Genomic DNA, 12,083 nt, shown 5'->3' with positions numbered 1-12,083 from the left:
CCCAGAGGTTTATAGGAGGTTATGCTTGCTCCAGTAAGACAGGAGATCTCTTGAGGAGTAATAAGCCACAGTGAATGACCAAAGTGGGAGTGACTGACCAAAACATGAGAAAAATCTCTTGGGACTCTTGCAAGCAAGAGGATGACTCCAACAGAAACAGCATGTGCTTTTCTATGCTTTAGAGCTAGAATTCTTCTTCCTCTAGGGAAACTGAAGTGACAATTGGACAATATGGCTCCATTTAGAAGCAAATTAGATTTCTCTGTCCAGGTCTTTTCAGTCTCTGTGGCCTGTGGATCTGTTGTCTGTTGTGTAAGGTGGCCTTGTTTCCAATACTGCACAGCTAGCTATAAAATGTAATTAATCAGCTCCTAGTTTTAAAAAATTTGGCCATTGTTTTCTGCACAGTCATTACAGAAGACTTTAAGATGCTACAATTAAGAAATAGAGTAAAAGATGCTGGGTTTAGAGGTTATGTTTCTTTCACGTAGGGAAATCTTGCCTGCTTAGCCTTTAGATGTGATTTTCAATTGTAAGCTGATTCTTCTAGACAAAGTCTAGGTATCCAGTCCTGAGCTTTTCTTGCTGTGCAAACTGAATGCCTAGCTTACTGTTTGTCCCAGAAAGCAGAGCAGCCAGACTACTCGTGTTATCATTAATCAGCAGCCTGCTGATTATCTTGGGTCCTCCAGCTTGCAGTCAGTGAATCTACTAGAAGTTGGGGCAGTCTCCAGCTGAAGAGGTTAGTTGTCTCCTGCGAAACTCAGGAGCTAGAACCTTTGCCATACCTCATGCAGTAACTACATGATTACAGCCTGCAAATGGTTGTGTCTGGCCTTCAGACTACTTCATTAAGAGTTAATTTATATGCAAGTGTGGTTTTCCAAAAAAGCAACACACATGACTGATCCACCCTATCATAAATTTTTATAATGATAAGGTGGTGCAGGCTCATCTAAAATTCCTTCCAAAGGCGGCGTCAGATTTTTACTTTAGTCATACTAACCACCTTTTCCTTCCCTGTATTTTTGCTGTAGCAAGGCTTTGTTTACATGAGCTGGATCCTATGGTTCTAGCCCCACTCCCACCCCCACCGGCACTTTGCAACATATTGTAGATTATCATCACTAAAATTTCGGCTTGGATTTTTTAGTTTTATTAAGAAAAGTTTTATTTTCCTCAGAATTCTTTTCCTTCAAGCACCTTCCCTCAACACCTTAGGTTTGTGGCTCATGGTGCAAGGACTCAGTACTTTGGAAACTACTTTTTTTTATAATTGTCAAGAAGGTGGCAGGAGAAGTGCAAGGCAGCTGGCATATAAAGCAGGTTTCGGAGTCACTTGTCAAAAAGAGCAGACTTCAGTCTCAATTTGCTGATGAGAGTGGAAGTGAGGGAGCCTTTAGAAATTAGCTAGTGTGTGGATGGCTGACAGGCTTGGCAGTGGTTATTAGCAGTATTGGGGAAAATGGTGATCCGGACAGGAGAAAATCTGGAGTGGGTCAGGAATCTTTATTTTCTTTCTCCTTACTGCATGATAAAAAGGAAGTATAAGGTAGAAAAGGGCTGGTGGCAGTGCTGGTGAGGAGTCACAGTGCTTTGTTTTGCTCTGTGCTGACATAACTGTGTTTGTAATTGATCCAAGTGAAATACTGTGTACTCCTGCTGCCACCTTACCTTCTTGTGATGCAATCTAGGCAAAAATGTTTGCAATCTATTGTATGTATCTAGAAGGTCGAACAACATGATGGCCTCAACACCTTAACCCACAGATGAGCAGTGTAGTGCTCATGCAGCTTCCTTCAGAGCTCGTACCTCATAGCTACCCTTAATTTTCCTTATTATTATTCCTGAGACCCTATAATGTACTTTCAGGATCTATGAGATGCAAGGCTGTTGAACTGATAAATCTTATATCATGAGCTAAGATCTTGCCTAGGGTCGATGATTAAATTCTGCTGACTTAGGCAGTCGTAATGTGTGAAGTGTGTGGGTTTGCTATTTGGTCAGGTGAAATTAGGGTAAAGTCGGAGAAGCCTCAAGAAAAAAACAGATGTAGGGGGAAAGGTTGTGCTCAGTTTTGGCTGTAGATTGGGAAGGGGGAAAGGGAAGGGAGTGCTACCAAAAGTGCAACAGGAAATGCAATGTTTTATAGGCACTTCATTGAAAGTGTTTGAAAATCTGTATAGCTCTCTGATGTCCAGCCTTAGCTGACATATCGCCTGACTTTTCCAACTTGATAAAAGGATGGAAGCTTTTTTGCTGCAAGACACTTATTCTTAGGACCCAGTGGTCACTAATGCAGTTTTGGCGTCGAAAAATCAGGCTGTTAGAATCTACTTGTGTGTTGTATGTGATGATGAAGAAGGTGGTTCCTCTACAGTGCATAAAACAGAGATCTTTTAGAAAATATTGTCATTGCTAAGGAATTTGTTCATGAAAATAATACAGGAATTTAGTACTGAGCTAGAATTTCAGTTGTCTAAGTTGTCTAGTTTTCATACAGGGTGGGTTTCTTTTTGCATGCCCACCCCCTTTTTAAGGAGCGATTGAACACACCCTGATTTCAGAATACCAGGACTCCTAGACTACATACATACATAAACACATAAACAGCTGTGCCCAGAAAAGCATTCCACAGTATATTTAAACTGGAAGTTTGATGTGAAGTGGTCTTCAGGAAATGGGAAATTTAATTTAGAATGTTGGACTGGGATACATTGTCCTAAGCAGCAAAGCTTTATTTCACATATCAAGTTTTCTCACAGTAAATTCAGGGTTAGCCTAGCCATTTATCTCATAGACTGAAATTAACCTGGCAAAAGTAGCCTTTTATGACACTTCTTGCAGTGTTTAACATTTTCTTCTTACTTTTTACATTTTCCAGTATAATGCTTTGGGAAGATCAAGGTCACTTTTTCTGATACTGGCTTTTCTTTCTAAATAGGAAAAAGTTTATTTTAGGAAAAATTTACGAGCCTGTGTTGAAATTCACTCTTACAACTCTTAAAAAGAAATTTTCAGTAGAAAGACTTACCAGGAGTGAAAAAAGCATATCCCTGGTTCACCAGATAGCTTAGATCTAATAAGGATTAGTTGTCTGTTTCATTAATCATGTGTTACTTTGTTACAGCAGTCACAGCATAGTCCACAAAGACAGACACTAATATTCAGGCAACTGGTTGTGTAAAGACATTTCCTAAAGAACAAATAATGAAGAAAAAAAAACCCCATAAACCGCACAAATAGTCAAATTAGGTTTTGCTGTAAATTCTTCGAGCTGCTTAAAAGTACATGTCACTCATATGTTATACAATGCATCTGATCTTATATTTAGTAGTTATATTTAAATATTTCATTATTTCAACAGTGTTAAATAGTTTTATACTTGTTCTAAATTAAATTCTTCTAACAAAGAGATTTTTGTTTTGTTTCTATTGTGTTGCAGACTCTCCTACAGATTTTTGGTGTGGTGGCTGTGGCTGTGGCAGTGATTCCTTGGATACTCATTCCCTTAATTCCACTATTTGTTCTTTTCATTTTTCTTCGACGTTATTTCTTAGACACTTCAAGAGATATTAAACGTCTAGAATCCACAAGTATGTAGCTTGCTAGGATTAAATTTAGTTTGAACTCTGCTTATTATTATGTGAAATGCTAGTATTTTATAGACAATCTATCAAAGATTTTTTTCTTTTGCTATGCAAATAGCTTCCTTATTGCCTTGGTTCTCAACTAGTGAATTACATACTCAACTCCTGTTTTGGGTGATGATAGTTTAGCTATCTGTAAATAAAACTAGTTAAGAACATGCTAAGTTGCTGGTCCTTGGGAGCTTGCACGCCCGTACTAATGGTGTTCCTGATGTAATTTGACTCGTGTCTGGTGTTAGCATTATGAATAACAAACATGGGTGCCTCATGTAATTAATAAAGCACAAAGAATTTCTTCAGTGACATCTATTGTTAAAAACATACAACATTTTTATATAAGTTAATCTGCCTGGTTGTCTGACTGATTCTAATTGACTATGAGGACTTTGGTTAAAGATACTGCATATTTATTCTAACAGGATGCACTACAGTAACTTGTGTAGTTAACTGTAAAGTACTAGGATTAAAGATTAACGTGGTACAAAAAGAATTAAATGTTGTCCTTCAGCTATTGCTAAGTTACTCTCATTTCACTTTGTAGCTCGAAGTCCAGTGTTCTCCCACTTGTCGTCATCCCTCCAGGGCCTTTGGACTATTAGGGCTTTGAAAGCAGAGGAAAGGTTTCAAAAATTATTTGATGCACACCAAGACCTCCACTCAGGTTTGTGATGAATTGATGTGAAAAATCAAATACTTTGCTCTGTAGGAGGGAGATATCTTATGCCCTCAGCAACGTGTATATAATGTACATTAAAATCAGCAGGAGCTGTGCATTTGTCTCTTTAGGGTAAGATTTCTGTGTTAGAACAAAAAAGTTATTATCTGTCTAGATTTTGAGTTTACTTTGGGCTGTAATATAATTTGAGATACCCATGCGTATGTTTTAGCAGTGTCTAAGATAAACGTTTTAAAGTATGCCTGATAGGAATATTTAAAGAATAATTTTTGACATTTTCTTGGATTCCATATTTAAAAAGAGAGAGAGGGGAAACAAGCTGTATTATGAAGCATTTAATATTAAGTAGCATGTTAGGAGTGGGCAGAGATGATTATTATAAATCATATTAGAAAAGTTTCATAAATCTCACTTCTATTTTACTTTGAGCAGTGCTTAGGTCTCAAATCTAATATATGGTATTAACATGACCAGAAGGTATAAAATATTGGTATTCTGCAAGCATAAATAATATGATTCAGGTTCGTGCAGTGATTCTTTACCTTATATCAATTAAATGCTTTCTGTTACAATGTTTTTCAAGATGTAGCAGAATGCAAGTTTGCAATTTTGTGGTTTTTAGGTAAAATCTTATATTTCCTCTGCCACCAGACATAGAAGTGTATTCTATGGCCTTTTTGTAATTCATAGACTTCTAAAGTTTCAGACAGGACTAGTTTATCTTCTCTGAACTGTAGTTTAGCACACACTGTAGAATCATGCACAATGACCTCTGTGTTGGGTCCAGTAACTTGTGACTGGGGAAACATATCTTCCAGGGAGTCACCTCTAGCCTTGAATTCCCTATTTCTTAATATTTTCAAATCGCTAGTTATCTGACCAAATCAGTTTTACAGTAGCTGATAGAGAGGGAACACAAAGTTATTTTTTAAGCTTTGTATTAAAAGACATCTTTAGTTGATAAACTGTATGTAAAAATTTCACTATACAAAGAGGACTGTGACCTTGCGTTTTCTTGGTTTTAAGGTCAGATCTAAGGAACATAAACACAATGTTTTCTGGTCAATTTTATGCATCTCTCTAACTAAACTGTCAGTAACACCTCCCCTGGGCAGTTCAAGAACCTGCTTTTGAGGTCAGGCTTCAGTGCACTCCTTTGTGTAGCTACACGCTTCATCTTTTTGTCTTTCTCACCAGAGCGTTTGGGGTGTACCAGCTTGCTTAGTGTGTCTGTGTGTTTTGGTGCTCAGAGGGAATATGAGTCAGCAGCATGCCTGGGTAGCAAAGGCAGCCAACAACATCTGGGCTGTATTAACAGGAACATGGCCAACGGAAGGAGGGAAGTGATTATCCCCCTCAGCACTTGTTAGCCCACATCTGGAATACTGCATCCACTTTGGGACTCCTAGAGGAAGGGTTCTTAACGGACTAGTGTGGGTTCATTGGAGGGGCCACTAAGATGGTCAGGGGACTGAGGGGGGAGATCTTCCTGTGAGGAGAGGCCGAGGAAGCTGGGATTGTTGAACTCATGGAAGAGAAGGCTTACAGAGGATTTAGTAGCTGCCTTCCAGTACCTGCAAGGATGTAACCAAAAAGACAGTCAGGCTCTTCACAGTGGTACCTGGTGGGAGGAGCAAGAAAATGGGTATAAGTTGTAACAAGAGAGGTTTAACCTGGATACAAGGAGAAACTTTTTCACCATGAGGAGAGTCAAGGAGAGGAACAGGTTGCCCAGAAACATTGTGCAGGTTCCATCCACGGTGATTTTCAAGGTTCAAACTGCATAAAGCATGGAGCAACATGGCCTGACTTCAGAGCTGACCCTTATTTGAGCAGGACCTTGAACTAGAGACCTCCTGAGGTTGCTTCCACCTTGAATGTTTCTTTGATACTAAGTGTGTACAAGCAATAGCTGATAGAAGAGGATAACTTTCATACTAGCTCACAAAGTTAGTCATGGGTTTTTAAGTCTCCCAAAGAGTTAAATCCTTTCTTGCGTTGCAGAAGGCTCTCCCAATCAGCAATGGTTTTGTTTAATGCATTTGGCCAGAGTGCTATCCTTCTCTCTATATAGATCTGAGCCTGGGAAACAGGGTGCTTGCTTTGAATCCTGTTTCAGGGCTGCCTACAAATGTGATATTAAATTAATCTTTAGATTAAAAAAAAATCTGAAAGGCATGCTGAGGTTTGACCAGACCTAAGTTTCTTTCCTGCCAGTGCAGCATCTCTATAAGCAAGCTCATGAGTCATCAGAAGTTACACTGTGGTGAGTCTTTGTTAGTCCCCATGGCTGCCATATTTTTTCTTGCATGCACGGTGACCCCAGTTACACAGAGACGTTGCAGAATGACCCATGTCAAGGAGGCAGTTTAAAGCACCCTCCTAGACAGCAGGATCAATGGAGCAAAACCCTGGAACTGAAAAATCTACAACCCAACTGTCCCATTTCATGGTCTTACAAGTACAGTTTTGCACCAAAAATGATCTTTCACGTCACCATCGGCTGTTTCCAGGGACACTGAGGTTTCAGAGAGGTATCTAAATTGTGAATTCAGTTTCTGGAACTAGGTTTGTGACTTGATGTGGTGCTCTCTTCTGCATATGTCATTCCATGTGCCTAGGTTTATGACTGTCCATTAGACCATATCAAATGTCTTGTTTGATGAAACCAGCTGCTGGATGTGTGGTCACGCACGTGCAATTAGAGTTGATGTAAATGGAACTAAGAGGTTACCAGCTCTGGACCTTACCTGGCTGCTTCTTGTCATTGTCTCTTTTCCTCCGCTGCCCTCCAGAAATTACTTGGAGTTCCATTGGCTGAATTGTTGATCTGGACACACGGTATCTGACTGTCCAAAATGATCTTGTTTAAAACGAGACTTACGTCCTTTCTTTTTTATAAATAGGAGAAATTTTTTAGTTTGGATCATTCCTAGCTCTGGGCTAAGGAACGTTGAAACAGCACTAATCTTTAGCATGGAGTAATGACAAGCAGTGCAGAAAGGATTGGAATGGTAACCTTCTACTGTGACTTGGTAGCAACCGGAACAATTCATCTGACTGCAGCCTAAGCAATAAATAATGCCATACTTTGTTATGGCTACTTGACTAATGGTTTTGGCCCTGAATTCAAACACTTTGCCTTCTGTATTGCAGTGTCTTTTCCTACTGTCTCCTGTATATTGTACTGTAGTATATCTATCTGGGATGAAATTTAACACCAAATTGTGGACATCTGGATGGGAGTGCCCAGTGCAGATGTCCATCTGTGAGCTTCCTTGGAAGCAGATACATCTAGTCAATTGAATAGCTCTGCAACTCCACTGGCTGCATTCAGAAGCTCTTATGGGAGCTTAACTGGCTGCAGCTGCCTTCTAAAGACTTAGCTCTGGCAGTTGTGTTGTGATACCTTCTAGCTAAAAGCTTGTGGAGTGCAGTGCAGGTACAGAAAATATAGTTATATTTCTGCTTTTTGTACAAGACTCCTGAGATCACTAGAGTAAAAAGACTTCCATTTTAAAGAAATAGACCATGCATCAGGCCTTGACTCTCTTTTTTCCTTCCGGTTACTGTTTGTTATGCTAGCTGCTATTGCTGTTAGTGTGAAAAACAGGTTAGAACATCTCAAGAAAACTGAACAGTATTCTGATCATCATCAGTCTATACAGATGTGCACATGAAGATGGCAACAGGGTTGTTTTTTTTAACAACTTATAATATCAACAGGAATTAACTTAATAATACTTATACAGCTTATTTTTCTAATAATCCGTTGTTCACATGTCTTTGTAAAATACTCTTTAGAGGCCTGGTTTCTATTTTTGACGACCTCGAGATGGTTTGCTGTGCGTCTGGATGCCATCTGTGCCATTTTTGTTATAGTGGTTGCTTTTGGTTCCCTGCTTCTCGCCAAGAGTAAGTACAGATGTTAGAAAAAGTTCACCCAGTAATTACCATGTATAGTAATGTCTAATTCTTTTTCATAGTTCACAGTTTCTAATTGTTTAAGGACTGTAATTAAGCTAAATGTTTCTTTCTAGATCATGATCTCTTCCTCAGTCTAGGGCATTGGGGCTGTATCTGCTTTCCTGCAAATACTGGAAGCAGTTCAGACATCTTTGGGGCTTAAGCATGCATCTACCATCATCCCCAAATGAGCAAACAAATTTGCAGATCTGTAGTTTTCACTTGGAGAGTCTAGCTTTCAGAGCAATAGCAACAAATATTTTTTTTTCTTTTTCCTCACCTTTGCCTTGCTTGTTTTGGACCTACAGGGTTTTGCTTTTCATACTGAAACACCCACAGAGCTGTTTTTTAACAACTATTTTCCTTTCTATGCATGGCACAGTAGGCCTAAAGGCAAGCTAAAATTCTTAGGGATGCTTTTCTAACATTTGGGGTCAGCAGGATAATCCAGTTCCAGAAAGAAAATCGCTTTGTAATAATACATTTTATGTTCACTGTCACTCATGAACTGTCATTAGCGTATGCATCATCCAGGATGTAATTGGGTTAGATGTACTAGAATGAGATAGTCATCTAAAATATGAAGAGAGAAGTAATTATCTTGGACATGAAAATTAGTGCTAATTTGCTGGTTTTGCTTCTTTTCTTTTTCCTTTGGATAAGTCAGTATATGCATGTGTTTTGTAAAATTTGAACACTGTACTGCTCAACACTGAACATTTTGAGCTAGGTTTGATGTTATTACAATGCAAAAAGACAAGTCAAAACAATGGTATTAAATCTTTCCTTGCCTCTGGATAAGGAGTAGCTCTCTTGAAGTCAATAGAGCTATGCTAGGATAAAGTTCAAATAAGTCAGAGGACAGTCCTGCTTAATATTAGGGCAGACAATATGTTTTGTGAGAGTAAACCCATTGAACACAATAAATGCTAATGTAGACAAAGGAAGAGATATTCTGTCCTGTTATTTTATTTGATCACTTAAAAGAGTAAAAAGTTGATACAAGTGTTTGTAACTTATTTTGGGATTATTTTATGCTTGGTTTTTGCTTGGGTTTAGGGGCTGATCTAATTCCCTTAGAAAAAAGTGAAAAGTTACTAACACTCAGCCAGGTAGGGATGACTCTCATGTGCTGCATAAATATGGCCTTAAGACTGAACCTCAGCCTTTTGATAAAATGCCAGACCAAGGAGAATTGGCATTATCTTTTCAAATACACAATTTCCAAAATGTACCAAAAAAAAGAAAAGCAGGAAGTAGCTGTTCTGCCCGGAGCTGCTCATCACTCAGATGGCAGGTGTGGTGTAACCAAACAAAATTCTGGCTGTGATCCTTCCATCATGTAAGGAACCTCATGAAAGTGAAGTTAACTAGTATTTTGTTTAATTACCAGTGTATGTATTTGATTCTCTGTTTTTTTTTTTTTTCTTCTTTGTTCTGCAGCCTTGAATGCAGGGCAGGTTGGTTTGGCACTATCCTATGCCATCACGCTCATGGGAACATTCCAGTGGGGTGTTAGACAAAGTGCTGAAGTTGAAAACCTGGTAACATTTATTTCTTCCTTTTTACCTGTTGGTTCCTTTTCATTGTTGTGACATGAGGCCTTAACGATGGGCTTCTTCTTAATTAACTTAGGAAGTTAATACCTTAACAAGTGATTGAGGCATTGCTGACAGTCTATAAAGAAAAGCAGCCTCTTTTAGGGTATAATTTGTCTGACTAATTTCAAATTGAGATGAATTGTGCTCAGTGACTGTTCCTCTCCATTTGTATTAAGGGAGGCTTTATAATCTCCCTTTACAGCAGAAAGGAGACTGTCTAGTTGCAGTGTAGACAATTGCATTGCAACTCGTTAAAATTGCAAGAAATTATTCGCTCTTTATAAGTAAGATTTTTTTTCTATTTCTTTTAATTGGGTATTTTAAATTTTTTATTATTATTATTTATTATTACATTTTAAAATTTGATTTTTATCCCTTATGGCTTTTTTGGGATCCTGTTTACTCATTATGAAGGCTTATATCTTATTAATTTGTTGTAAGTTAACAAGTATTTGAAAGTATTAATTTATGGCCAGCTGAGAGGATTGTGGGTTTTCCAAAATATATTAGGTAAAATGCCTTCCAACAGTTTTCAGTATTTACTAGAATGTTGTAGTTTTCCTATTTACTTTCTTAAACTTATAGATAAAAAAATATAAAAAGAACATACTGAGCATAAACCTGGGGATTTTTATGTTGTGTTGACAGCTGAAGGCTACTTGTACTTATGATTTGCTGACTATAGTCTAGGAAATACATGTAGTCCTTTTGTAGAAATTAAAAAAAACATGTTTAATTACAGATAACATTATTATTAATGTTAGATTTGTATTTTTTTTGTCTAGGACATTTCTGCTTCAGAGCATTTTTCATAGATGAATAAACTAGTGGTGACAGACTTTGAGAAGAAAGCTTTCAGGTTTTTTCAAACAAGTTGGGAAGTTTTGAACTTATTTTATAGTGTAGGTAGAAAGGGTAGGTGGCAAGGAGGTCAGAGAATTTGCTACCTGGTGACCTCTGCCCTTAAAGCCACTTCAGGCAAGATAAACCTACTGAATATCATTATGGTTTTTTTTTTCTTTATGATCCATCTGTGAGTGAATACCATTAAATACAATTAATTGTATTGAGAACATGTATGGGCAAGGATGCCCGGCAGAACCTAAACAGAAATTTTATTATTTGCCCAAGGAGTAAGAAGTGTCTAGATAACTCAACTTCGGTTCTTCTTTCTCTAAGATTTAGAGGCATCAACAAATATTGCAGTTTCTTTCATATCTAGCATAAAATGCATAGGAAAATATGTGTCTAATAATATGGTGACAGCTACCTTCGATTATGGAGTTGCTTGTGAAAAAGATATTTAAAAGATTTGCTGGAGGTGAGCGCAGTGGTAATGATGACAATAAAAGAGATGATAAAACCAGTAATTTGATGCTAGTAGCTATTGTACTGGCAGCTGATAGGGTTGTTTAGTTTCTTAGCTTTGTCTTCCCAGCACATGATGACATGATGTCATCTTTGCTAAGATTGACAGACAACTATCATAGCTTAAATTTCTTAATACTTTTGCGTGTACTTGGATTTGTAATTAACGCCACTGATTAGAAGTGAATGCTTGTGTGTGGTGTGGATTTATGTATCATGAATGATTTGGGTCTGTAATAGGATGAGATGCGTTCTTTCCCCTTTTTCGGTTGTATAAAGTAAGCATGGTAGCAAGTAGTCTCATCTCTGCTTAAATGAAAAACTGTGGAATAATTTATATTGAGTCTTTGTAGTAAAAATGCACACACACGTGTATATGCGTGCAATATTTGCAATATATGCAGTAAGATGAGATTTATGTATCTATTTCTTCTTTCCTCCCCTTAGATGATATCAGTAGAAAGAGTAATGGAATACACAGAACTTGAAAAAGAAGCTCCTTGGGAGACCAACAAGCACCCACCACCTGAATGGCCAAGTCAAGGAATGATAACATTTGAAAATGTTAACTTCACTTACAGCCTAGATGGACCTTTGGTGTTGAGACATTTGTCTGTTTTAATTAAGCCAAAAGAAAAGGTACGTATGTGGCTGTCTTTGACCATTCACAAATTAAGCAAAGATGGTAAATTGCGAAAAAAGCTGTGTGATAAAAATACGCTATTAGGAAATTAGTAAGTAGTGTTTTAAAAAATAAACCTTAGTCGTATTTAATAAGAAGCATTGGAGCCTATTGATTTCCTAGAACTGCGGCATAAATGC

General features: G+C 37.8%; 1 protein-coding gene across 1 annotated transcript in view; it reads left to right on the top strand.

The window, feature by feature from the left end:
- The window catches only part of ABCC4 (ATP binding cassette subfamily C member 4 (PEL blood group)), a 152,464-nt gene that overhangs the window by 100,712 nt on the left and 39,669 nt on the right, over nt 1–12,083 (top strand). Inside the window, exons 21-25 of the mRNA XM_069879166.1 lie at nt 3,446–3,596; nt 4,192–4,311; nt 8,131–8,241; nt 9,736–9,836; nt 11,709–11,900. Of these exons, the coding sequence (XP_069735267.1) occupies nt 3,446–3,596; nt 4,192–4,311; nt 8,131–8,241; nt 9,736–9,836; nt 11,709–11,900 (675 nt within the window). The remainder of the gene's footprint in view (nt 1–3,445; nt 3,597–4,191; nt 4,312–8,130; nt 8,242–9,735; nt 9,837–11,708; nt 11,901–12,083) is intronic.

The sequence above is a fragment of the Phaenicophaeus curvirostris genome, chromosome 1, assembly GCF_032191515.1.
Source record: "Phaenicophaeus curvirostris isolate KB17595 chromosome 1, BPBGC_Pcur_1.0, whole genome shotgun sequence".
NCBI lineage: Eukaryota > Metazoa > Chordata > Aves > Cuculiformes > Cuculidae > Phaenicophaeus > Phaenicophaeus curvirostris.
The sequence above is the reverse complement of the archived record's forward strand: the minus strand, read 5'-3'. Positions and strand labels throughout refer to the sequence as shown.